Source organism: Staurois parvus, unplaced genomic scaffold, assembly GCF_062004578.1.
Source record: "Staurois parvus isolate SC_StPar_1 unplaced genomic scaffold, SC_StPar_1.0 ptg002879l, whole genome shotgun sequence".
Lineage (NCBI taxonomy): Eukaryota > Metazoa > Chordata > Amphibia > Anura > Ranidae > Staurois > Staurois parvus.
Genome location: NW_028320675.1, coordinates 77,501 through 104,666, shown reverse-complemented (window position 1 = coordinate 104,666; position 27,166 = coordinate 77,501). Strand labels below are relative to the sequence as shown.

General features: G+C 42.4%; 1 protein-coding gene across 1 annotated transcript in view; it reads right to left on the bottom strand.

The window, feature by feature from the left end:
• TP53I11 (tumor protein p53 inducible protein 11) overlaps positions 1-27,166 on the bottom strand; it is a 48,855-nt gene that overhangs the window by 9,192 nt on the left and 12,497 nt on the right. The window contains exons 2-4 of the mRNA XM_089666865.1: positions 26,748-26,806; positions 17,410-17,458; positions 960-1,056 (exon numbers count right to left, since the gene is read on the bottom strand). Of these exons, the coding sequence (XP_089522991.1) occupies positions 960-1,056; positions 17,410-17,458; positions 26,748-26,806 (205 nt within the window). The remainder of the gene's footprint in view (positions 1-959; positions 1,057-17,409; positions 17,459-26,747; positions 26,807-27,166) is intronic.

Sequence of the window (27,166 nt, the reverse complement as noted above, 5' to 3'; positions counted from 1 at the left end):
CCCACACTCCAAAGACATGCAGTTTGCGTTTGACCCATTTCTGCCTTGCGTTGCGTTTTTGCAGCTGTGTTTTTGACGCGTTTTTGAGGCATTTTGTTTTATTTTTGATTTTTCTTGTTGCTAGGCAGATTTAAAATGTAAAAGGCATCAAAAACGCGGCAAAAATGCATCGAAAGCGCACTACATGCTTTTCTGTAGCATTTCCATTGACGTCTATAGAACCAAAAATGCTATGTTTTGCGTTCAGAAGTACAGCACCACCTGCCTGGAGTTTGCAAGTTCTCCCCGTGCGGGATTTCCTCTGGGGATTCCGGTGATCCGTCTGTGTGTGGTGGCTCTTGATGCACTGACTCCAGCCTCAGTCCACTCCTTGTGAAAGTCCCCAACACTTTTGAATGGCCTTTTCCTGACAATCCTCTCCAGGCTGCGGTCATCCCTGCTGCTTGTGCACCTTTTTCTTCCACACTTTTCCCTTCCACATAACTTTCTATTAATGTACTTTGATACAGCACTTTGGGAACATCCAACTTCTTTTGCAATTACCTTTTGAGGCTTTCCCTCCTTATGGAGGGTGTCAGTGATGGTGTCAGGTCAGCAGTCTTTCCCATGATTGTGATTCCTACTGAACCAGACTGAGAGACCATTTAAAGGCTCAGGAACCCTTTGCAGGTGTTATGGCTTAATTATCTGATTAGAGTGGGACACTTTGAGCCGAGAATATTGCACCTTTTCACAATATTCTCATTTTCTGAGATTGTGGATTTGGGGTTTTTATGAGCTGTAAGCCATAATCATCACAATGATGACAAATCACGGCTTGAACTATCTTGCTTTGCATGTAATGAGTCTCATATATTAGTTTCACCTTCTAAGTTGCTGCACTGAAATAAATGAACTTTTGCACCATATTCTCATTTTTCGAGTTTCACCTGTAGAGCAAACTGGCCAGCAATACTCACTGAACAAGGCTCCTCCATAGAGGCGGGTGGACGTTTTGCTGCTCACTGTGCCTTTGTTAAAGACGGCTTCATACATCTGGTCCGGAAAGGCCAGAGCCTGCAAAGGAAACCAAATGTGAAGGTAAACATCATATAAAGAAGCTCATGGTAAGTATATGTCCGCCAAGTGTAACACTTCCAGCTATTCATAACCCCTTACAGCGATCACAATACTCTGGACAATGCCTTCATCTGCTTTTCTCTCCAGAAGGACAGAGCCATCTTTGTTCAGGCATCATCCAGGGTCACCATTTGCTTCCTGAACTGAGATATTGGCTCAAAGATGGCCACACCATGTAACTTCTGGTGTCTATGGAGTTCTTGGCGGTGATCAACAAATGTCTGACACATATCAGCCCCTGCTGCAGCCTCTCACCTTGTGACTTGCTAAAAAGAAAAAAAAAAAGAAAAAAAAGACATGAGTCTGATCACTGAGAGTGGGAGGAAAGCCGCTGAATGGAGTATGAAGTGGTTGTAAACCCTTACATATACAATTGTGCTCAAAAGTGTGCATACCCTGGCAGCAGTCCTGAACTTTTGGCATTGATATTAAAAATGTGATTGATCCTGCCAAAAAAAGGTCTTTTATATAAAGATAGGGACCACATGAAGCCATTTATTATCACAGAGTTGTTTGGCTCCTTTTTAAATCATGATAACAGAAATCGGCAAAATGGCCCAGATCACAAGTCTCCATCCCCTGGAATGTTTGGCCTTGGTACAGACCAGGGGCGGACTGACCATTCGGGCACTGCCCGAGGGCCCGGGGTCAGTAGGGGGCCCATGAGATTCCCCTAGTACCTTTCATAGGCCTTTTTGGGTGTGGTTTGAGTGTGGACTAGGACACAGGGGCCCCATGATCCCCTATTGCCCGGGGGCCCCATGAGTTGTCAGTCCGCCTCTGGTACAGATACACAAGGTGACACACACGGATTAAAATGGCAATTAAAGGTTAATTTCCCACATCTGGGGCTTTTTAAATTACAAATAGTGTCAGATCATAAATAGTCAATGAGTTTTTAGCTCTCACGTGGATGCACTGGTCAGGCTAGACACTGAGCCATGGGGAGCAGAAAAGAACTGTCAACAGACCTGTGTAACAAGGTAATGGAACTTTAGAAAGATGAAAAAGGATATAAAATGATATCCAAAGCCTTGATTACGCCAGCCAGTAACATTCAATCACTTATTAACTACCTGCCGACCGCAGAATGACGGCTAAACTGCGGCCGGCCAGTTCTGAGTGGACGCCATATGACGTCCTCCCAGAACGCGCTCTCCTGCGCACCCCAGGGGGCGCGCACCCGGCGATCTCCGTGATCGCTGTGTCCTACGGACACAGCTGATCACGTGATGTGGTAAAAGGCCAATCACAGCGGCCTTTTACCACTTGATCAGCGGTGTCCAATGACACGCTGATCAGAGGGAAATGCAAGTGCCGGTTCTCGGCTGCACTTTCCTCACGCTGTCAGATCGTGAGGAAAGTACTGCCGAGAACCCCTGCAGTTGTCAGAGCGGGGATCGGCACCGATCATCAGGGCACTGATGATCAGTGCCCTGATGATCGGTGCCCAGCAGTGCCACCCGCAAGTTCCGCCCACCTGTGCGCAGCAGTGTGCCCACTAGCTCCGCCCACCTGTGCCCAGCAGTGCACCCACCTGTGCCCAGCAGATCACCCACCTGTGCCCAGCAGTGCACCCACCTGTGCCCAGCAGATCACCCACCTGTGCCCAGCAGTGCACCCACCTGTGCCACTCTGCAGTGTCACACACCTGTGCCCAGAAGTGCCACCTACCTGTGCCCACCCACCTGTGCCCACCAGTGCCACCCACCTGTGCCCACCCACCAGTGCTGCCCACTAGTGCCACCCACCAGTGCAGCCCAGCAGTGCTGCCAGTCAGTGCCACCAGTCAGTGCCCAGGGGTTGTGCCAGTCAGTGCCCAGCAGTGATGCCAGTCAGTGCCGCCAGTCAGTGCCCAGCAGTGATGCCAGTCAGTGCCGTCTATCAGTACCCATCATCAGTGTCACCTATCAGTGCCGCCTATCAGTGCTGCATATTAGTGCCACCTATCCGTGACACCTCATTAGTGCTGTCTATCAGTGCCGCCTATCCGTGTCACCTCATTAGTACTGCCTATCAGTGCCCTTTAGTGCTGCCTATCAGTGCCCATCAGTGCCGCCTCATCAACGCACATCAGTGAAGGAGAAAAAATACCTGTTTGAAAAATTTTATAATAGAAACAATTAAACTTTTTTTTTTTCAAATTTTTTGCATTTTTTTTTTATAGCGCAAAAAGTAAAGCGCCCAGTGGTGATTAAATACCACCAAAAGAAATCTCTATTTGTGAGAAAAAAATGATCAAAATTTCATATGGGTACAATGTTGCATGACCACGCAATTGTCAATCAAAGTGCGGCAGCGCTGAAAGCTGAAAATTGGCCAGGTAAATAAGGGGGTATAAGTGCCTGGTAGGAAAGTGGTTAAGAAGTGGAACATTTGGGGATCTCTTGATACCAAGCCAAGGTCTGGTAGACCAAGAAAGACTCCAGCCACAACTGCCAGAAGAATTGTTCAGGATACAAAGAAAAACCCCACAGGTAACCTCAGGAGAAATACAGGCTGCACTGAAATAAGACGATGGGGTTTCAAGGAGCACAATATGACGATACTTGAACAAAAATTAGCTGCATGGTCAAGTTACCAGAAAGAAGCCTTTACTGCGCCAATGCCACAAAAAGCCCGGCTACAATATGCCTGACAACAGCTTGATGCACCTCATAGTTTCTGGCACTCGGTCATCTGGAGTGAAGAGACCTAAATAGAGCTTTATGGTCACAAACACAAGTGTTATGTTTGGAGAGTCAACACCACCTTGACAAACTTGGCGCTATATTTCAAATTTCAGTGTTTTTGGTTTGATTATATTATTGAATTACATTTATAATTATATTATTTGTTTTTTATGATTATTTAATAAATTATAATTTATGATTTCGTGTTTCAAATTTTATCATACCCGGGATGTTTACTAGACTCTTGTCCGGACAGATTTCAGTGAGTTATTCCTAAAAATTACAGCCTACAATAAAAAAAATACATATTTCCATGCAAAAAAATGTACCGCTTTGAGCACAGAAATATGGACATAATCAGACCGCTAGGGAGGCTACCAACTAAGGGGATGCAGACTATTGAAAATGCGTCATTTCATTGGTTTTGTTTCCTGATTGGGCCATTCAGTTATCACCTACAGTTACAGAATAAGAATCCCATAAGAAATAAGAGGAATGGGTTTTGAGGCTCACTCATGTCTTCTTTAAAAATGGTACATCCCGTATATTAACGATTCTCCAAACTTTTAAGCACAACTGTACCTAGTTCACACCAAAGCATTGCATTGTTGTGCGCTCAGGAAAAATGTAGACTGGGGCATGTAAAAACAGGCGGTTGGCCTGTAGTCTTACCGCCTCCCTGACCGCCCATCTAAAAGCCCAACATAACATGAACAGGCAGCAATGGGGCGACGCTGGAAACACCAATCCAAATGCTTGGGTGGTGGTTGCTCAGCATTAGTTCCATTTAAAAAACTAAAATTAAAACCCAACTTCAGGCAAAAAAAAGTTCCCATGCAGTGGGACTGAGCCAACGCAACACGGGTCAACTGCTTGTTATAGTCTAGGGCAGGGGTGGGCAAACTTTTTGACTTGAGGGCCGCAATGGGTTCATATATTGGACCCGGGGGCCGGACCAAGAGTAGATGAATGATGTGTATGTGTCATCCATAGTAAGTATAGTAATATTCCCCCATAGTAAGCATAGTAATTCATCCCCCATATAGTAATTCATCCCCCCATATAGTAATTCATCCCCCCTATAGTAATTCATCCCCCCTATAGTAATTCATCCCCCCTATAGTAATTCATCCCCCATATAGTAATTCATCCCCCATATAGTAATTCATCCCCCATATAGTAATTCATCCCCCATAGTAATTCATCCCCCATATAGTAATTCATCCCCCATATAGTAATTCATCCCCCATATAGTAATTCATCCCCCATAGTAATTCATCCCCCATAGTAATTCATCCCCCATATTAATTCATCCCCCATATTAATTCATTCCCCATATTAATTCATTCCCCATATTAATTCATCCCCCATAGTAATTCATTCACCATATTAATTCATCCCCCATATTAAGTCCCCAAGTCCCCCCTGTGTCAATTCACTTACCTTTGCTCCGCGTGTTCCTCTCGCCGTGTTCCCGCGCCGTTCCGGTGTAGCATGAAAATCTGTCTCCTATGAGGATCTGTCCCCCTCGACGTATCTGCGCATGTGCCAGTTTCAGGCATTAGCAGCCGATCGGCGATCTCCGGCACATGCGCAGATACGTCGAGGGGGACAGATCCTCATAGGAGACAGATTTTCATGCTACACCGGTCTTCAGGGTGGACTGTGAGAGGAGCCTAGCGGGAGCCTAGCTCCGCGGGCCGGATTAAAAGGTCCGCCGGACCGTATACGGCCCGCGGGCCATAGTTTGCCCATTGCTGGTCTAGGGCAACAGTCTCCGAATTGCGGCACTTTGCTTGCCTTTATCTGGCCTTTGAGGTATTATTTGTACCACTGACACCAAACAGGAGGGCACTATTTCTCCCACTGACACCAATGATGGGGCACTCCCCCTAATAAGAGATAAGAGGGGAACATTGGAAGAAGGGAGGGAACAGAGAAGACAGGATCAAACAGCATTTTTACGCAATGCAGAGAATTAACCCCTTAGGTTCCACAGTGAGTATAACAAGCATGCTTTACTACATATACAGACTGATTGTACTGTTGTGGGTTTAGTAACACTAACATCCATCATGGCTTTGCAGCATTCTACAGTGCAAATATATACACACACACAGATATAAATAATTATATACAAATATTATATACACACACACGTATTATTATACAGTATTTATAAAGCGCCAATAGTTCGCTCAGCGCTGTACATTACAAATGGGGACAGAACATGTGACAGAACAATACCAATACAATGCAAAACATGAGGGGATCGAGGGCCCTGCTCTTTGGAGCTTACAATCTAGGAGGGAGGGGATGGTGGTACAGGAGGAGATAGCTGTGGGGGATGGAGTGGTAGGAGAGTGGAGGAGGTCGGCAAGTTAGCAGGGGGTGGGGTAGGCTTCCCTGAAGAGATGGGTTTTCAGGGTGCGCCTAAAGGAGAGGAGAGTAGGTGATAATCTGATGGGTTGGGGCAGGGAGTTCCAGAGGATGGGTGACACCCTGGAGAAGTCCTGGAGGCGGGCATGGGAGGAGGAGACCAGGGAACTAGAGAGAAGGAGGTCTTGTGAGGAGCGGAGTGTGCGTGTTGGGCGGTACTTGGATATTAGGTCGGTGATGTAGTTCGGGGCAGTATGGTGGACGGCTTTGTACGTCAGTGTTAGGATTTTGAATTTGATCCCTTGGGCAATCGGAAGCCAGTGGAGGGATTGGCAGAGGGGGGTGGCGGAGATGGAGCGGTTGGAAAGGTGAATGAGTCTGGCAGCCGTATTCAGGATGGACTGAAGCGGGGATAGCCAGCGGCGAGGCAGGCCAGTGAGGAGGGAGTTGCAGTAGTCGAGTCGTGATATGATGAGGGAGTGGGTGAGCTGTTTAGTGGTTTCTGGGGTTAGGAACGTGCGGATTTTGGCGATGTTGCGGAGGTGGAGTCTGCACGAGTTTGTTAGCGATTGGACTTGGGGCTGGAAGGATAGGTTGGAGTCCAGAATGACACCAAGTACTCTGGCCTGCGGGGGTTTGATGGTGGCGTTGTTGGATGTGATGGAGAAGTCAATGGGGGGTGGGGTCCGGGCTGGGGGGAAGACAAGGAACTCGGTTTTGGAGAGGTTCAGTTTAAGGAAATTATATATATATATATATATATACACATACATACATACATATACACATATATATACACACATACATACACATATATACATATACACATATATATACACACATACATACACATATATATACACATATATATACACACATACATACATACACATATATATTTTACATTCCCATCAGTCCCTAACCCTCAAGGGGCGTACAATCTAAGGTCCCTAACTCACATTCATACATACACATACTAGGGACAATTTAGACAGGATCAAATTAACCTACCGGCATGTCTTTGGAGTGTGGGAGGAAACTGGAGTACCGGAGGAAACACATGCAGGCACAGGGAGAACATGCAAACTCCAGGCAGGTGGTGCCATGGTTGGGATTCAAACCAACGACCCCAGTACTGCCATACTATGCACATGTGTGATGTGAATGAGCCCCTATTTTTACAAACGCATTGGACCATGATTCTCAGCAAAGTCTGCTGGATCCTGCCTTCAGTTTGATAAGGCAAAAGAACTTTTAGCTGCCAATCCACCAATCAGCACTCTTCGTATTTTGCCCCGGCTACCTTCACATCAGACCGCACTTCAATGACTTATTTTGACAAAAAAAAAAAGAAAAAAAAATCCCCGAGAGAAATCATTTGAGGAGTGTCACAGTTTTTGCTTTAAAATGAGTTTTGTGGCAATTGGTTGCTGCTGCTAAATCCTTTCAACCAATTGTGAATAAAATGACTCCGAACTGCATAAAAGAAAGTAATTGACCGAATTTTATTATTTTTTTAAACTCTTTCGTTCTTTTAGGCAATGTAAAAAAAAAAAAAAAAGAAGAATGTTATTGATGTGCAATTTAAATGACATTCTGACAAGACCGTGTTAATCTAACCTGCCCGCTTTCCCGAGGTTCAGAAATACAAAAAAAAAAAAAAGTTAAAAGGGAAGAAAAAAAAAAATCAATTTTGTTTGCGAGTGGCAGAAGTGGTGGATGTGTTTCCATGACGACGGCGCGGTGATTGACAGCCCGATGCTGGGTAGCGCACGCAATGTAGATTGTAAATGGTTTTCTCTTCTAAGATGGAATACGCACATTGTGAGCCACCGGGAGCCCTGCAACGTTCGATCATTATTAGGGTGGTAAAAACAATGGCTGCGTACTCCAAGGAATCACGGCCCCATATCGGGTTACTTTAATCGTAGAATAAGCAGAAAATTACATATTTTGTATAAAACAACATTTGCAAATTTTAGATAATCAACAAGTCAGAAGAAACTAATTAGATGAGAACCGCGTGGATAGAAATCTGGGGGCTGCCCGGCTGCCATTGCGGTTTTGAAAGCTTTAAGCTCTGGGGTGACCAACCTAAACGTCACTTTTTTTACCTAATAAATCACTGGAACAATTATGCAGCCAGTGAAGTCTCAACTTCTGCCGCCACGTTCCTGTGTATGCAGTACAATCAGGATCAGTAGGAGGGCCCCATAGCTTCAAACAGGAGAAAGGGGCTTATACCAACTCATTCCTCAGATGTGCTGTAAAACAGTCCCAAGTTCCAGAATCAGGGAGATCATGTTACACGCATTGCCACTGGAACAGGGAGATCATATTACACAGACTGCAAAGGATCCAGAGAGATCATATTACACAGACTGCAAAGGAACCAGGGAGATCATATTACACAGACTGCAAAGGAACCAGGGAGATCATATTACACAGACTGCAAAGGATCCAGGGAGATCATATTACACAGACTGCAAAGGATCCAGGGAGATCATATTACACAGACTGCAAAGGATCCAGGGAGATCATATTACACAGACTGCAAAGGATCCAGGGAGATCATATTACACAGACTGCAAAGGCACCAGGGAGATCATATTACACAGACTGCAAAGGAACCAGGGAGATCATATTACACAGACTGCAAAGGATCCAGGGAGATCATATTACACAGACTGCAAAGGAACCAGGGAGATCATATTACACAGACTGCAAAGGAACCAGGGAGATCATATTACACAGACTGCAAAGGATCCAGGGAGATCATATTACACAGACTGCAAAGGATCCAGGGAGATCATATTACACAGACTGCAAAGGATCCAGGGAGATCATATTACACAGACTGCAAAGGCACCAGGGAGATCATATTACACAGACTGCAAAGGAACCAGGGAGATCATATTACACAGACTGCAAAGGATCCAGGGAGATCATATTACACAGACTGCAAAGGATCCAGGGAGATCATATTACACAGACTGCAAAGGATCCAGGGAGATCATATTACACAGACTGCAAAGGCACCAGGGAGATCATATTACACAGACTGCAAAGGATCCAGGGAGATCATATTACACAGACTGCAAAGGATCCAGGGAGATCATATTACACAGACTGCAAAGGATCCAGGGAGATCATATTACACAGACTGCAAAGGCACCAGGGAGATCATATTACACAGACTGCAAAGGCACCAGGGAGATCATATTACACAGACCACAGAGGGAGCAGTGAGATTAAATAACACACACACACACACACACACAGAAGGAGCAGGGGGATCAGATTACACACACACACAATGCACAGAGCAGGGAGATCAGATTACACACGCTGCACAGAGCAGGGAGATCAGATTACACAAGCTGCACAGAGCAGGGAGATCAGAATACAGCTTGTACAGTATACGTACCAGAATCTGTCTCTCTATTGGATTCCTGCAAACCTCTAAACAAACAGACCAGCAGAGGGAGCGTCTCCACCAAGAGCTCATGAGGCATCGTGCTGCCAATCTAACAGTGGAAGTCTGCTGGCAGGAGGAAAAGAGCAGAGTGACAACTTCGTTAGGCCCGCTTCAGCCCTTACTGGCCAGCAGGAGGCGGGTTAGCAACCAAGCTGTTCGGTATGTAGAGCTGCAGCTGAAAATGAAACTACTTGGATCGCAAGACTGACTGAGCAGAATTACAAAGATTTTGAAGTGTTTAGTGGTTTGCCTGGAGCTGAGCGTTAATCCGCAAATTAAAAAAAAATTACCTTTCCAAAATTCGAACAAATCAAACCGAGCTAATGAGAAGAAAACACATGGATGCCTGAGTACAGGAGGAGCGCCGAGTGTCTGGATATAATCAGCCGCCATACAGACGCAGAGATAGATTGCACTCAGCCGCGGAGCTCATTTATTTGGTAATGTCATTACTGATGGAATTATTCAGAATTAATCATCTCATTTATCTGATGGAGAATATATTAAAGGAAGCAATCATGACATAAACACAGCGGCTGTCATTGCTGACCTCCTTCCAGGAATACTAGGCAGCAGGCTATCATGCCGATCCAATGGCCTCCACACGATCCTGGTCACCGACACGGAACAAGTATGCAGATCAGGAAAGAGGATGCGTCAGCGATTCATTGCTCTCCTATGACAGGTCTGCTTTAAAGCCCAACTGAACTGTACAAAGTCCTACAGCCTGCAGGCTAAAGCCGGTCTCTGGCCAGCATGCTGTAAAGAAGGACCATCGCTCTCTGTCTGGAAGCAGTGGTCTTTCTGCAGAGGTCTGACTTGCCATCTTCTGAATCAAACCTATAGAGCTGTATCATCAGCTTGCTCTCTCTCAGTGCCGTGAAGCCGTGCCTCAACCACACTCCTATGTTGTAATGGAACCGGACCATTTGGAAACTCGGTCACTGCCCGAGGTCAGTAGGGGGCCCCATGAGATGCCCCTGGTACCTTTTTCATAGGCTTTTTTGAGTTTGGGCAAGGACACAGGGGCCCCATGATCCCCTATTGCCCGGGGGGCCCCATGAGTTGTCAGTCCGCCCCTGAACTGGACCCCGACTGCACTAGGGTATTTCCGTTAGACTCCCGCTTCCCTGTCCGAACACAGATCCACGGACACCACTCTTGAAGGAAAACCAGGAAATAGACTACTTTATTTTAACACAGATGCAAGATATATACATTCCATGGAATAATTCCCCCCTCCCTGCATAATGACACAGGGCGGGTCAAACCACATCTAGCAACAAGACACATCAGCAGACACCCCCCACTAAGCCAATACACATAAATCCCATAATAGTTTTCTCCCAAGCAAGACAGACAATAGAACAATGGGATACAACCACATGGCATTAAAAAAATTAAAAACCCCCACCTATCTCCTAGACATGTCTACACAATATCAGGACATTTCACCCTGCACCCCTAACAGGCACAGGGTGACTTACACATAAGAGGGATATGGGGAGCTGAGACAGGGGTCTCCTCACCTCTCCAAAGTGAGCTGGGTTCCATGGGCCCCCCACCCAAAGTGACTCACGTCACATTTGTGTTTCAGCGTAATGATGTCTTTGCAACGAAACGCGTAGGGGCATAGCTTTACAGTACTTGGAGAAAAAGTATGCAAGCTGATGATACAGGCTTACATTGAGAGATCCAATTCACTGACAAACCTTTAGCTCTGCAAGCTGAATAATCTTATGCTTCTTGCCAACATGAGAGCCCTAGCTCTGATTCAGAAGTGGGTGTGCAGGACTTCTGCAGAGAGACCACTGCTTCCACACAGAGCAAATGTTCTCTTCCGCAGCATGCTGGCCAGGGAAAGGCTTTTCTAAGCAGGTTGCATCTGCTTACTAACGTAGTTGGTACTTCTGTCTTGCAGCACAGGGGTTCCTGGTTCCAATTCTGGTCAGGACGCTATCTGCATGCAAACTCCATGCTCCCACTTTGAGGTACTCCAGTTTCCTCTCACACTCCAAGGATGTGCTCATAGGTTAAATAGCTCCTACATTGACCACAGTATGTATGTATGTATGTATGTATGTATGTACATGTACAGTATGTGTGTGTATTTATGTACAGTATGTGTATGTATTTATAGTATGTGTGTTTATGTATGTACAGTATATGTATGTATATGAGATTGGGCCCTTAGATTGTAAGTAGCTTGAGGGTAGGGACAGATCTGAATGTAAAAGCGCTGTGTAAAACATCAGCAATATATAAATAACTAGTAAAGAAATGCACCAAGAATGTATTTAGCCAACTCAAACTAAAACTTAATTTGGGCTTTAACCTCCCTAGCGGTCTGATTATATCCATATTTCTGTGCTGAAAGCGGTACATTTTTTTGCATGGAAATATGTATTTTTTTATTGTAGACCTGTAATTTTTAGGAATAACTCACTGAAATCTGTCCGAACAAGAGTCTAGTAAACATCCCGGGTATGATAAAACTTGAAACACGAAATCATAAATTATAATTTAATAAACATAAAAAATAATAATATAATAATAATAAATTTAATTCAATAATATAATCAAACCAAAAACACTGAAATGTGAAATAGAGCGCCAAGTTCGCACATCACTGAGCAAAGTCGCAGAATCGTTTTCAGTGTCTGATGAGGAATTTCCCCCACGAATCATTATCACTCAATTCTGCAAGTGGTTCTGATTTACTATCGCTGTTCTCTAGCCGGTCTAAAACCGCTTTTGACCTAAAGGGACGCTTTTTGGACGCTATGGACGTTTCTCAGTTTCCAGGCAGAAAGAACAGTAAAAATGCAGGCAGGGCGCCGGACAAAGCACTCGGGACAAAATGTATGTGAAATGGTTTGATACAGGAATGTTATACTCTGTGATTTTAGTGTATTTAGTGAATGCCACTTTTTGTCATTTTCAAATTTCCCGCCGTTCCGTCCCCCGTACGTCCCGACGCTCGCAGGGAACGGAACCCAGATGACAGATGCCGGCATCGGCCGGATTACATTGCGGGGACACTGCAGGGGGGACATCGCGGGAGCGCAGGTCAAGGTAAGTGATCGCAGAGCAGCACCGCATGGTAAGCCCGAGTGTAGCTCGGGGTTACCGCTTGTGGTACTGAAACTTTACCCCGAGCTACACTCGGGAATACCGCCAGGGAGGTTAAAAGTAATCTTTGATGTGAATTTTGCATTTTCACTTACTTTTTGTACCCTTGTTTCACAACTGAATTTACATACAGATGACGTGCAGAGTCTCCCTCTAGTGGCTATCTATATATCACTGCAATCCTTGTAGCCTCTCTGATAACAGCTGCCAAGATAAAATCTCAGCCCCACAGCCTGCAATGCATTCAGTCATTCAGACTCGACTGGTAGGCCTACACTGAAAGCTGAGCAGTAAAACAACCGCACTGAACCTTAAAGTCCAAAACTAGTCACTCTGCACAAAAAGCGAGGGCAGTCACCGGTCTTTATTACAGGAAGCTCCTGCACAGAGGCAAAGTGTTACACTGGATTACATAGTTAGTCTGGCTGAAAAAAAGACAAAAGTCCATCCAGTTTAACCATAATAGTTACTGCACAGGATTTTAATCACTCAAACTCAAATATTAACCAAAGCTCTAGCCCAATGCCCTACAATTAGTCAGGGATGTTCCATCTACTTAACATGTTTTTCGCTTTGGTTTGAAGGGAATAGTAAATACCTCTGTAGAGTTTTTCTTCTTTCCACATCCTTGATATCAGGAGGGTGGAGGCATGGTTGATTTGAAGGGGGTTTATTATTTGGTCGTGGGAATCTAGAACTGTGATTACATCCGTCTTTGGTTTCAAGCATTTGGTAAGAGCGACAAGCCCATCCCCGGTCAGAGCGGCTGGTCAAAGAACCTGGTCCATCCCCAGAGCACCTAGATCATCCCTGGTGAGATTAGTTATGATGTTGTCTGACACTGCACCTAGTTTCTTCTGGTTTTAAAGTGGTCAAGAAAAATCTTTCTAGGAGATATGATGGTGAAGCTTACAGACCATCACAGGAGAAAGAGTCATTCAGTTCCTCTGGGTCTTTTGGAGAAGATTAAGAAGTAGAGGAGGTGATGGAGGGATCATCGTAGATCATGAGATCCATATTTTGTTCTAAGCAGTCGGTCGGGGCGCCCAAGCTCATCCCCGGTGGGGGCGCCCAAGCTCATCCCCGGTGGGGGCGCCCAAGCTCATCCCCGGTCGGGGCGCCCAAGCTCATCCCCGGTCGGGGCGCCCAAGCTCATCCCCGGTCGGGGCGCCCAAGCTCATCCCCGGTCGGGGCGCCCAAGCTCAACCCCGGTCGGGGCGCCCAAGCTCATCTCTTTCAAGATTCGTTATGATTTTGTCTGACACTGCACCAAGTTTCTTTTGGTTTTAAAGTGGTCAAGAAGGGGATCTTCCTAAGATATGATGACGAAGCATAGAGACTATCAGATGATAAATAGTCAAGCAGCTCCTCTGGGTCTTCTGGAGGAAGTAGAGGATGTGATGGAGGAATCATCTTGAAGGTCATGAGATCCATCTTTTGTTCCAAACCACCAGTCAGAGTGCTCAAGTTCATTGCTGGTCAGAGTGCCCAGCTCATCTCTTGCGAGATTAGTTATGAATTTTGTCTGGCACTGCATTTAGTTTCTTTTGGTTTTAAAGTAGTCAAGAAGAAGATCTTATTTGGGGATATAATGATCTACATGTGGTGGAGTCTAGAGACCATCACAGGAGAAAGAGTCAAGCAGTTCTTCCAGGTCTTTCAGAGGAGATGAGGTGATGCAGGAGTCAGGAGATGACAGCTTTAGGTCAACTGATTTTTGACACATCATGGGGTATCCATTTTCTCTCCATCGGTAAGGTGCCAGGTATCAAGAGGAAGGCAACAGTGATTGAGGTGGAGAAATGCGTCAGAAAAAAGATTATTTTTAGATTCAAATGTTGTTTGGCCATTCCAAAGCACGTCTGCCATGTACGGCTTCTAGTGCCCTGTGTATCATTTTTCCTAAACACCTGCCCAGACTTTTAAACAACTTGGTGATAACATAAACATTCCAACTATACCAAACTAACAAAAGCACGGCACACATTCTATAGCACAAATACGCAGTTGGGCAGCAAAGCGGCCATTCATACACAGAGCAGGAAGAGAAAATTGTCCGTACAAGGCATCTTTCCCACCAAGCCAGTGACAACTTCCTTCTTATTACATTCACAAAGAGCACTGACCCCCAAGCCTCTTGTGCAGCAGGAGCCAGAAACAATGACACTGAAACTCGGCTCACTCTTATTTTTTTCTTTATTAAAAAGGGAGAAAATTACCCGGCCAAAAAAAGCCTCCTTAGAAATAAAGATGAAGAAACGTATCATGAAAAGAAAAAAAAAAAAAAAAAAAAACTAAGCGGCTTGGGAGTGAAATTAAAAAGAGGAAAGAAAATAACAGTATCAAAGGAACATTACAAACTAGAAGACGCTGAGCAGCGGGAGAGGCTGTGAGAGTGGAACATAATATCGACTCACAAGATTCTCTTATCTACAAGAACTTCAGAGCAGACGGGAAAACACGGAAGGCTGTCATGGTAAGCCGGCAAAAATTGAGGCGTAAAGTAGGTCGGCTGATAACATTCATGTCATTTAAAAAAAGGGGTAGATTAGAGTTAAAATACCAAATAGGGATTGGCTACGAGAAAGGACAGAAGTTGACCAAAGTGTGCAAACTTTATGTCCCCAACAGTTCAAAGTTGGCCCTTCCAATCTGCAATCTGTAGAATAACGTTCCTCGGTAGGATGCCACATGCCAGGGGAATTTTAAAGAGACACAGTCTTGCCCATGCAAGGGTTTTGACGCCAGCTGCGAAGGAGCTGGAGATACGATGGAGGGCAGGTAAAGCATGTCCGGAAACGACTTTTCCAGAGACATTTTGCCATGCATGAGCAAGGTGACCACATCTCTCAAGTTACATTCCTTTTTACAGCCGGGTACACAGCATTTTAATCATATACTATCAAAAAGTACGCCCAGTCACTGAATACAGAAGAACACGTCAATGTAATGGCAGAGCGTACAGAAGTGGTGCTGAGGCATGCATTGGTGGCAGCAAGGGCAAGGATGGACATTGGTGCAGTGGTGAATGAAGAGAATGTATGTGGTGAGAGAGGATGGTGGTCTACTTAGGTGGTGAGAAAGGGTATACAGGTATGGTATGGACAGAGGAGGAAGGGGGTCAGCTGTGGTGGTGAGAGTGGGTGTTCCAGTGTGGTGTGGACAGAAGAGGAATAGGGTTACCTGAGGTGGTGAAAGTGGGTGTGCAGCTGTGGTGCAGATGGAGCAAAACGGGGGTCACCTGCATTGGTGAAAGTGGACATTCAGGTTTTTTGCAGATGGAAGAGGAAGAGGGTCAGCGGCATTGGCGAGAGTGGACATTCAGGTGTGGTGCAGATGGAAGAGGGTCAGCGACAGTGGTGAGAGTGAACGTTCAGGTGTGGTGTGGACAGAAGAGGAAAGGGGTTACCTGAGGTGATGAAAGTGGTAGCAGTGGTGCAGATGGAGCAAAATGGGGGTCAGTTACATTGGTTAGAGTGGACATTCAGGTGTGGTACAGATGGAAGAGGAAGAGGGTCAGCGGCGGTGGTGAGAGTGGGTGTTCAGGTGTGGTGTGGACAGAAGAGGAATAGGGATACCTGAGGTGATGAAAGTGATAGCAGTGGTGCAGATGGAGGAAAACGGGGGTCAGCTGCATAGGTGAGGGTGGACATTCAGGTGTGGTGCAGATGGAAGAGGGTCAGCGGCGGTGGTGAGAGTGGGCAGTCAGCTGTGGTGCAGATGGAGCAAAACGGGGGTCAGCTGCATGGGTGAGAGTGGACATTTAGGTGTGGTGCAGATGGAAGAGGGTCAGCGGCAGTGGTGAGAGTGGGCAGTCAGCTGTGGTGCAGATGGAGCAAAATGGGGGTCAGTTACATTGTGAGAGTGGACATTCAGGTGTGGTACAGATGGAAGAAGAAGAGGGTCAACGGCAGTGATGAGAGTGGATGGTCAGCTGTGGTGCAGATGGAGAAGAAAGGGGGTCAGCTGTAGTGGTGAGGGCATGCAGGGTAGGGTGCTGAAGGTAGAGTGGTGAGAAGGTTTCAAGCACAGTAGTGAGAAGAGAAGTGCAGGCACACTGGTCATAGGGGTGGGGGAGGTTGCTGAGGCATGCGTTGGTGACACTGCAGCAATTGATAGGCATACATTGGTATAGTGGTGAGTGAAGTAGGGTCATGTAGAAGAGGTAGAAAGAGCCAAGGACAAGGATGGGGTTCAGGCGATGTGGTAAGAGTAGAGAGATTGGTGTGCAGATGTGGTGCGGGTGGAGGATGATGGGGTTCAGCTGCAGTGGTGAAAGTGCCAGAAATATGCAGTGAAGGGGAGGTTTCAAGCATGGTGGTGAGAAGGGTACTGCAGGCACAGTGGTGTCAGGAGGGTGCTGGGGCATACGTCGGCGCAGTGGCAGTGATCTTGAGGCCGGGAGCCCAAAACCTGGGAAACAAAAATCTAAAAACCGAGGGAGATTCAAACCACATCATCCACCCAAAAGGAACACGGTGTGAATGGCCTAACTTTTAATGCCTGGCTTGATGTACAGTTGTGGTAAATGCCTGACCCAAATTCATGACTTCTTAAATCTCTGCTGAGCAACTGTTAAACCCCCAGTGACTCCAGTCACATCATACTCTGCTTGATCAATACACTTACCATGACAGCAATTCCTGTGAACATTAAAGCGGAGAGGAACTGCCATACTCTGAAAGGAAAAAAAGAGAACATCAGTGATATCACAACATTCTACCGGCTGATTAAAAAATATAAAGATATTTGCAAAGTACAAGAAATACAGACTTGTGTAAAAGAAAAAACAGACTTTTAACAACACTGCTGTTCGTTTTTGCATCCCTGTGCTCTGGGAGCCACCGTCCCAGGCCCCAAAGGGTAAATATGACCTTGTTTAAATCAAGTCTATTATTATTATACAGGATTTATATAGTGCCAACAGTTTGCTCGGCACTTTACAATTTAAAGGGAGACAATGCAGCAACAATACAAGAGGGTTCGGAGGGTCCTGCTCCTTGGAGCTAACAATCTATCTGCACTGTAACTGTAGACAAGGACTGGGAATAAAAGCATGCATCCCACATATCTGTTTTTGGTTTAACGTCTTCAGTTGCCAGTAACTGAAAATAATTTCTGTACTGCACTGCACTCATGTAATCACCAGAGACCACAGACTGCTGAGAAGCAGACACTCTCTGTATTGGTTGCAGAAATCCGTAGGATTTTAAAAAAATATATAAAATGTAAAAAAAACGTTTAATTCAAGCAACCTTACCAACAAGTGTTGAAGTGTTTCCAATTTTTTTTTTTTTACTTTGGCCTTTCCATAGATAATTTATGAATCTTTTCCTTAAAAGGCCCATTATCATTAAAACAAATGTATTTGATAAAAACTGCAAATGTATTCTCTGCAAACCAATTCTAATCGTCTACTCAGAAAATGATTATTGATCAAAGATTGCCATTACCAGTGATATGTGCTTCACACATGCAACCAAAATCTATATACAAATAAGTGCAGCGCAATCTATTCTACTGCGCATATAAATCAGTCAATAGAGACGCTTAATTAGTGCGCACATAAAACAGAACACCATCATTAAAAATGGTGATAATATATAATCGTCCAGATGTTTCCTCCAACTTTTCATTTTATTACTACATCACTTATTTTGCGAGTGGTTTTCCTATTGCTTCTTGTTTTTCATAAAGTCAGTTAAATTTAAACACACACATATATATATAAATAAATCAACATCAAAAAATACATATATATAAAAGTGTGTGTGAGATATATATATATATATATATACACACACACACACACACACACACACACACACACACACACACACATATATATATATATATCTCTCAACATAAAAAAAATTACACACATATATACACATGCATATATATAAAAAATAAATATATTTACACACTATATATATATATATATATATATATATATATATATATATATATAAATAATTAACATTAAAAAATACATACGAAAAAAAAAAAAATTATATATATATATATATATATATATATATATATATAAATAATTAACATTAAAAAATACATACGAAAAAAAAAAAAATTATATATGTATATATGTATATATATATATATATATATATATATATATATATATATATATATATATATATATAAATAATTTTTTTTTTTTTTTTTTTAAGCATTTATTTGTTCTGATGTAACATGATTAATGATTTCCAGTCAATCTTCGATAACAAGGAAATTTGTGGTTAGCCAACAATGTTTGTGAACATATTTGACATTAGGCATAAACCATCTTCCTGACTAGTCCAATACCGGAGGTCCAGGGGACTTGTCCAGGATCAAGCCTCAGTCACATGGCTTTGTGGTGGATACAGGAGGTTCGGATATCTCTCAAAAGAAATACATGACCAGTAAAACCATATCTTACGAAAATGGGCTTTTTGCCTATGTAGGGTGGCCGTGAGGTCCTCCATATACATAATATCATTCCCCCTACCAATCCAGTACCTGACTGCAGGTGGGATCGCGGATTTCCACTGTGCTGGAATGCATGCCCTGGTTGTGTTAATGAGGTGCCTCACCAAGGCATGGCGATCTTTACGCTTAGACATTGAGCTGAGATGTAACAAGCACACAGCTGGATCTTGTTCACCTGTGGCACTTTTTTTTTTCCTTATATGCTGTCGCTTTATTTATTTATTTAAAATCACTTTTATAGCTGCCACAAAGAACGTACACATCGCTTGTGACAGCAATAGGCAGCAACAGGTACTCCTTATGGAGAGATCTGGGGTCTATAAGTCCCTGAATCCATCCTATGCCCTTAAAAGCATCTGATCACACCAAGATTGATGTGATCAAATGCTTTTCCTTTTTAAAAATGGCGACGTTTGTAAGGGTTACTATATCATACAGTCGAATGAAGCCGTTCCGGTCTTTGTTCAGCTCTGTGATCAGCCAGGCTGGCCGACTGGGACTCCCGGGGGGGATGGAAAATCCCAGTAAAGCCATGGAAGGCAGTGGGAGGGGCATCCTTCCCACTGCTTGTAATAGCAATCCAGCGGCTAGTTAGCAGCTCCAATTGCTATTACAAGAGAGCCGACTATCAGCTCAAAAAACAGTACTGGAATGATACCGGGTACATAGCTGGAGCTCCGGTGGATACAGACAATGTATTTGATAGCTGTATTGGATTATGTGGCAGATTTATTATTATTACTATACAGGATTTATATATTATTATACAGGATTTATATATTATTATTATTATTATTATTAAACAGGATTTATCTATTATAACTATACAGGATTTATATATTATTAATATATAAATCCTGTATAATAATAATAATAATAATAATATATAAATCCTGTATAATAATAATAATAATAATAATATATAAATCCTGTATAATAATAATATATAAATCCTGTATAATAATAATATATAAATCCTGTATAATAATAATATATAAATCCTGTATAGTAATAATAAATAAATCCTGAATAATAATAATAATAAATAAATCCTGTATAATAATAATAATAAAAAATATATAAATCCTGTATAATAATAATATATAAATCCTGTATAATAATAATATATAAATCCTGTATAATAATATATAAATCCTGTATAGTAATAATAAATAAATCCTGAATAATAATAATAATAATAAAAAATAAATCCTGTATAATAATAATAATAAATATATAAATCCTGTATAATAATATATAAATCCTGTATAATCATAATAAATAAATCCTGTATAGTAATAATATTATATAAATCCTGTATAATAATAATAATAATAATAATATACAAATCCTGTATAGTAATAATAAATAAATCCTGAATAATAATAAATAAATCCTGTATAATAATAATAATAATAAAAAATAAATCCTTTGTAATATATAAATCCTGTATAATAATATATAAATCCTGTATAATCATAATAAATAAATCCTGTGTAATAATAATAATATATAAATCCTGTATAATAATAATATATAAATCCTGTATAATAATAATATATAAATCCTGTATAATAATAATATATAAATCCTGTATAGTAATAATAAATAAATCCTGAATAATAATAATAATAAATAAATCCTGTATAATAATAATAATAAAAAATATATAAATCCTGTATAATAATAATATATAAATCCTGTATAATAATAATATATAAATCCTGTATAATAATATATAAATCCTGTATAGTAATAATAAATAAATCCTGAATAATAATAATAATAATAAAAAATAAATCCTGTATAATAATAATAATAAATATATAAATCCTGTATAATAATATATAAATCCTGTATAATCATAATAAATAAATCCTGTATAGTAATAATATTATATAAATCCTGTATAATAATAATAATAATAATAATATACAAATCCTGTATAGTAATAATAAATAAATCCTGAATAATAATAAATAAATCCTGTATAATAATAATAATAATAATAAAAAATAAATCCTTTGTAATATATAAATCCTGTATAATAATATATAAATCCTGTATAATCATAATAAATAAATCCTGTGTAATAATAATAATATATAAATCCTGTATAATAATAATATATAAATCCTGTATAATAATAATAATATTATTACTATACAGGATTTATATATTACTATACAGGATTTATTTATTATTATGATTATACAGGATTTCTATATTAATATACAGGATTTATATATTACAAAGGATTTATATATTATTATTATTATTATAATACCGGATTTATATATTATTATACAGGATTTATATATTATTATTATACAGAATTTATATATTATTATTATACAGGATTTATATATTATTATTATACAGGATTTATGGTGCCAACAGTTTGCTCAGCGCTTTACAATATAACGGGAGACAATACAGCAACAATACAGTTCAATACAAGAGGGATAGGAGGGCCCTGATCCTTGGAGCTTACAATCTAAGACTTAGAGTGCATCTATAGCCCAAACTTCTTTTGAATTTTATATAGCGTGCAGAAGGATTAGAACCATGTCAAATCTTTGTCACTTGTGTTCCCACTGCGGAGATATGCCCTGGTGACTATTGTCACCCGGATACAAAGGAGTCTATGTATAAAAATTAATTGTATGATTGTCACAAGTATATTTTAACTTAAAATATTTTATTTGTTTATTACAGGCACTTAAATAGCACCGTCAGTTTACGCAGCACTTTACATACATAGTACATTCACATCAGTCCCCGCCCCCGAGGAGTGTACAATCTAAGGTCCTTAACTTACATTCATACATACATACACATACTAGAGCCAGCTCACCTACCAGCATGTCTTTGGAGTGTGGGAGGAAACCAGAGTACCCGGAGGAAACCCACGCAGGCACAGGGAGAACATGCAAACTCCAGGCAGGTGGTGCCGTGGCTGGGATTCAAACCAACAACCCCAGTACTGCCAGGCAGAAGTGCTAACCACTTAGCCACCGTGCTGCCCTAATATTAATATCCTGTGATCATCAGCTCCATCTAGTAGCCATAATGTTCTTTTTTTCCTGAACTACATCAAAACAGAGAATATACTGTAAATACATAAAAGTGAAGCGCTTAAAAAGTTACAAATAATAAGAAAACAGTGAAAAAATGTGTCAAAAAATTGTCCATCCAGAAATAAAAAGAGAAGAAAAGTGCCAGAGGCTGTGATGAAACAAAAAGAAATCCAAGGACAGTTGTCATATCACCAATAGAGAATATGCTGCATTATGGCCACTAGATGGAGCTGACAAGCATAGGAAATCAATATTCAAGAGGAATTTCAGTCCCCGTAATGCTGGCCTTGCACCCCCTATGGGTCCTGGCTGACCCCTGCAGCACACCTGCTCATGCACAGAGTTGCCCCGCACATGGGCAGACGACCTGAGACTTCCACAACTGCGATGTCTTTGTACCTACGCAGGGGAAACTCTGCACGTGTGCAGATGTGGCAAAGGCGTCTGCTGGGTTCCAAATGCCAGGAAGATCCCTCTGGCATATCTGCGCACAAGTGGAATCTGGCAACACATGCGCCGCGAGGCAGCAGGACCACAACGTCATTCATAATATCTAATTATGGGAGAGGAAGGGGAGGGGGGGGATGGAGCCAGGTCTCAGATAGACGAATGCTTGTGACATTCATTCAATTACATTTTGGCACATAGATGCCAAAGACATAGGAAAAACAGGGGATTCTTTGCACTCTCCCCTAGCCAGTAACATGCAATATACAGGATCACTAAATATGAAGCATAGCCCAGATAGGCAGCACAGTGGCTAAATGGTTAGCACTTCCGCCTGGCAGTACTAGGGTCGTTGGTTCGAAACCCAGCCACGGCACCACCTGCCTGGAGTTTGCATGTTCTCCCTGTGCCTGCGCGGGTTTCTTCCAGGTTCTCCGGTTTCCTCCCACACTCCAAAGACATGCTGGTAGGTTAATTGGATCCTGTCTAAATTGGCCCTAATATGTGTATGAATGTAAGTTAGGGACCTTAGATTGTACACCCCTTGAGGGTAAGGGACTGATGTGAATGTAAAAAATATATATGTGTAAAGCACTACGTAAATTGACGGCGCTATATAAGTACCTGAAATAAATAAAAAAAAAGGTAATGAGCAAACATGGATGCCTCCCATGCGAGTCTATAATAATGTAATAAACATATTTATAAGGGTATACACATTCATTTTCCATTACATATCGAAAACTTATAATAGGATTACAGTTTGTACCCCTCCAAAAAATGTCATAGGTCACTTAAAGGCAATATACCCATTGGCCAGCAGGTGCCACTGTTGGGCCTGGTGATGGGCCGGTTCAGTTTACTTACAGAAGGTATAAATTTGTCCCATTTGTTGCAAAGCCAGCGGGGCTCCGGGGAGTAAATTGCTGGAAAAAAATATCTTGAGCCAAGATAGCTTACATCATTTTTCTTCAGCAACTTCTGCGAATAGTTTCAAAGCCAAGATAACGGGATTGTGTAACATGACATAACCAACCGATTATCTCCTGACATCAATACTGCTGAGAAACGCACGCACGGAATCTGTAAAGGTAATATTGTGCAATATATTCTTCAGCTGCTGGGGGCTGATTCACTTCATCCACTATCACATACAGAGGTTTGTTTGCTTTTTTTCATATGTGGAAGGTTTTGTCTGTTTCACCCAGTAAATGCATCCTCCTGTATTAAGTCAGTAAACATAGGTGTATCCCATGAGAGAAGCTCAGGGGTGGAGTCTATACAAGCATGGGCATGTACCATGCCAGAAACTCAGCAGAGAATTTTATATAAGTATGGATGTGCACCTTGAGAGAGGCTCAGGGGTGCAGTCTATACAAACATGGGCATGTTCTGTGACAGAAGATCAGAGGTGGATTCTATATAAGCATGGGTGTGTACCATGAGAGAAGCTCAGGGGTGGAGTCTATACAAACATGGGCATGTTCTGTGACAGAAGCTCAGTGGTGAATTCTATATAAGCATGTGTATGTATCATGAGAGATCAGGGGTGGATTCTATACAAGCATGGGCAAGTACCATGCTAGAAGCTCAGAGGAGGATTTTATATAAACATGGGTGTGTGCCATGAGAGAAGCTCAGAGGTAGAGTCTATATAATAGGGTAAAAGATGGCAAGAAAGTCATGCAAAAAGTGGAAATTAAAAATATGCTGCTGGCAAAACAATCAGATAAATTGTGCACAAATAAACATTAAAAAAATTGCTGCGCTAATTTATTTATGTAGAGTCTATATAAGTATGGGCGTGTACCATGAGAGACGCTCAGGGAAGAGTCTATATAAGCATGGGTGCATACCATGACAGAAGCTCAGAGTTGAATTCTGTATAAGCACAGATGTGTACCATGAGAGAAGCTCAGGGGTGGAGTCTATACAAGCATGGGCATGTACTGTGACAGAAGCTCAGAGATGGGTTCTATATACAGTAAGCATGGGTGTGTACCATGAGAGAAGCTCAGAATTGAATTCTATACAAGTACAGGTGTGTGCCATGAGAGAAGCCTATACATGCATGGGCATGTACTGTGACAGAAGCTCAGGGGTGGATTCTATATAAGCACGGGTGTGTGCCATGAGAGAAGCTCAGAGGTGGATTCTATATAAGCATGGGTGTGTACAATGAGAGAAGCTCAGGGGTAGAGTCTATATAAGCATGGATGTGTACCATGACAGAAACTCAGAGTTGAATTCTATATAAGTATGGGTGTGTGCCATGAGAGAAGCTCAGGGGTGGAGTCTATACACACACATGGGTTTGTATTGTGACAGAAGCTCAGAGATGGATTCTATATAAGCATGGGTGTGTACCATGAGAGAAGCTCAGAGTTGAATCCTATAAAAGCATGGGTGTGTACCATGAGAGAAGCTCAGAGTTGAATCCTATAAAAGCATGGGTGTGTACCATGAGAGAAGCTCAGGGGTGGAGTCTATACACACATGGGCTTGTATTGTGACAGAAGTTTAGAGATGGATTCTATATAAGCATGGGTGTGTACCATGAGAGAAGCTCAGGGGTAGAGTCTATATAAGCATGGGTGTGTACCATGACAGAAACTCAGAGTTGAATTCTATATAAGCGCAGGTGTGTGCCATATGAGAAGCTCAGGGGTGAAGTTTTTACAAGCATGGGCATGTACCATGACAGAAGCTCAGAGGAGGATTCTCTATAAGCATGGGAGTGTACTATGGGAGACGCTCAGGGGTGGAGTCGGCACACGCATGGGCATGTACTGTGACAGAAACTCAGAGGTGGATTTTTTATAAGCATGGGTGTGTACGATAGGAGAAGCTCAGGGGTGGAGTTTATATAAGCATGGGTGTGTACCATGAGAGAAATTCAGGGGTGGAGTTTATATAAGCATGGGTGTGTACCATGAGAGAAATTCAGGGGTGGGGGTCTGTCTTGAGCTGCCCATTGTTTAATGCAAGCAAGACTGACATTGCCTTCAGCCTCCAGAGTTTATATAGAATTACAGGCTCACCATTATGGAGGTACAGGAGGTATGAATATGATGCATAGGCACTAGACCAGCAAGGGGGAATGTCACCAGCACGCCGAGGATCACCAATATGGGTCCAAAAGTTTTAATGAACGATCACATAGTTACAGCAAGGCAACGTTTCGGCGTCTCACAGGACCCCTTCATCAGGCAGGTCGCATGGTGGAAATGAGGTTTAGTAGGGTCACGGACAGCACCTCTCCTACCTTGAAACGGTTTATTCTGATTTCAGTGCACACTTTGAGCTTCTCACAATGTGCATTAGAAGGTGCAGCAAGTTAGATAGATAAAGCACCACCTCATTTCCGGATTAGAGGACATCCAGCATCATCTAGGCTTTCCTCCCCAGCCTGACTGTTCCTGGCCTTCCTCTATCATTCATTGGGCTTCAGTTCTTTAAATAATGGAGGCTCAGAATCACGTTTGCATTACCAAGGCATGCAAATGCAACCTGCCTAGGAATGCCCCTTGCTCCAGATTGACATCCACTCACCAAAGCATTTAGATATTTCCACAACTCCTCCCAAGTGCAATTCCACTGTTTACATCAGGACAGAGCTTTTGAGAGTAGTGGTGATGATTTCAAGAAGCTATGCACAGCACCCTGCCAGCTCTCCTACCATCCATGATCTGCCTGCATTGCATAGAGAAGATCAGAGACCCAGTGATGACATCACTGGGAGTAAAATAAGAGATTAAGCTCTGCTCCTCCCAGCACTAAGCCCCACCCTCTTCATTCATCAGTCAAATGAATAGAAAATCTGTAAATCAGGAAAGTCTTGTTTAATAGAATCTACCCAAATCCAACATTCCAATATTAGGTCAGCTGACCCGTAAGATAGGCGCACACGGCAACATACCAGACAGACATACAGAAATAAAATAAACTTACCTTAGTCCTAAAGGTTCTCTTACTGCAAATTTAATTTCATTTCCTAGTACTTGACTGATCTGAAAATAAAAAGGGGGAGACGGTGGTGAGACTCACAGGATTTCCAAAAAATAAGAAAAACATTGACCACTACCATCCAGGAGAACACAAATGAATGCAGCCCTGGAATCATTTACAAATCATCAAAAAAAAACCAAAACACACGCTGCTGTGTATTTCTCTGCACAGCATGTCTCCCTCACAAAACACACAGTCAACCCTTTGATCACCCCAGATGTTAACCCCTTCCTGCCCAGTGCCATTAGTACAGTGTCAGTGCTTTTTATTATCACTGATCACTGTATTGGTGTCACTGGGGATGTCAGTTCCCACCCAGTGTCAGAATGCCCGCCGCAGTCCCGCTATAAGTCGCTGATCTC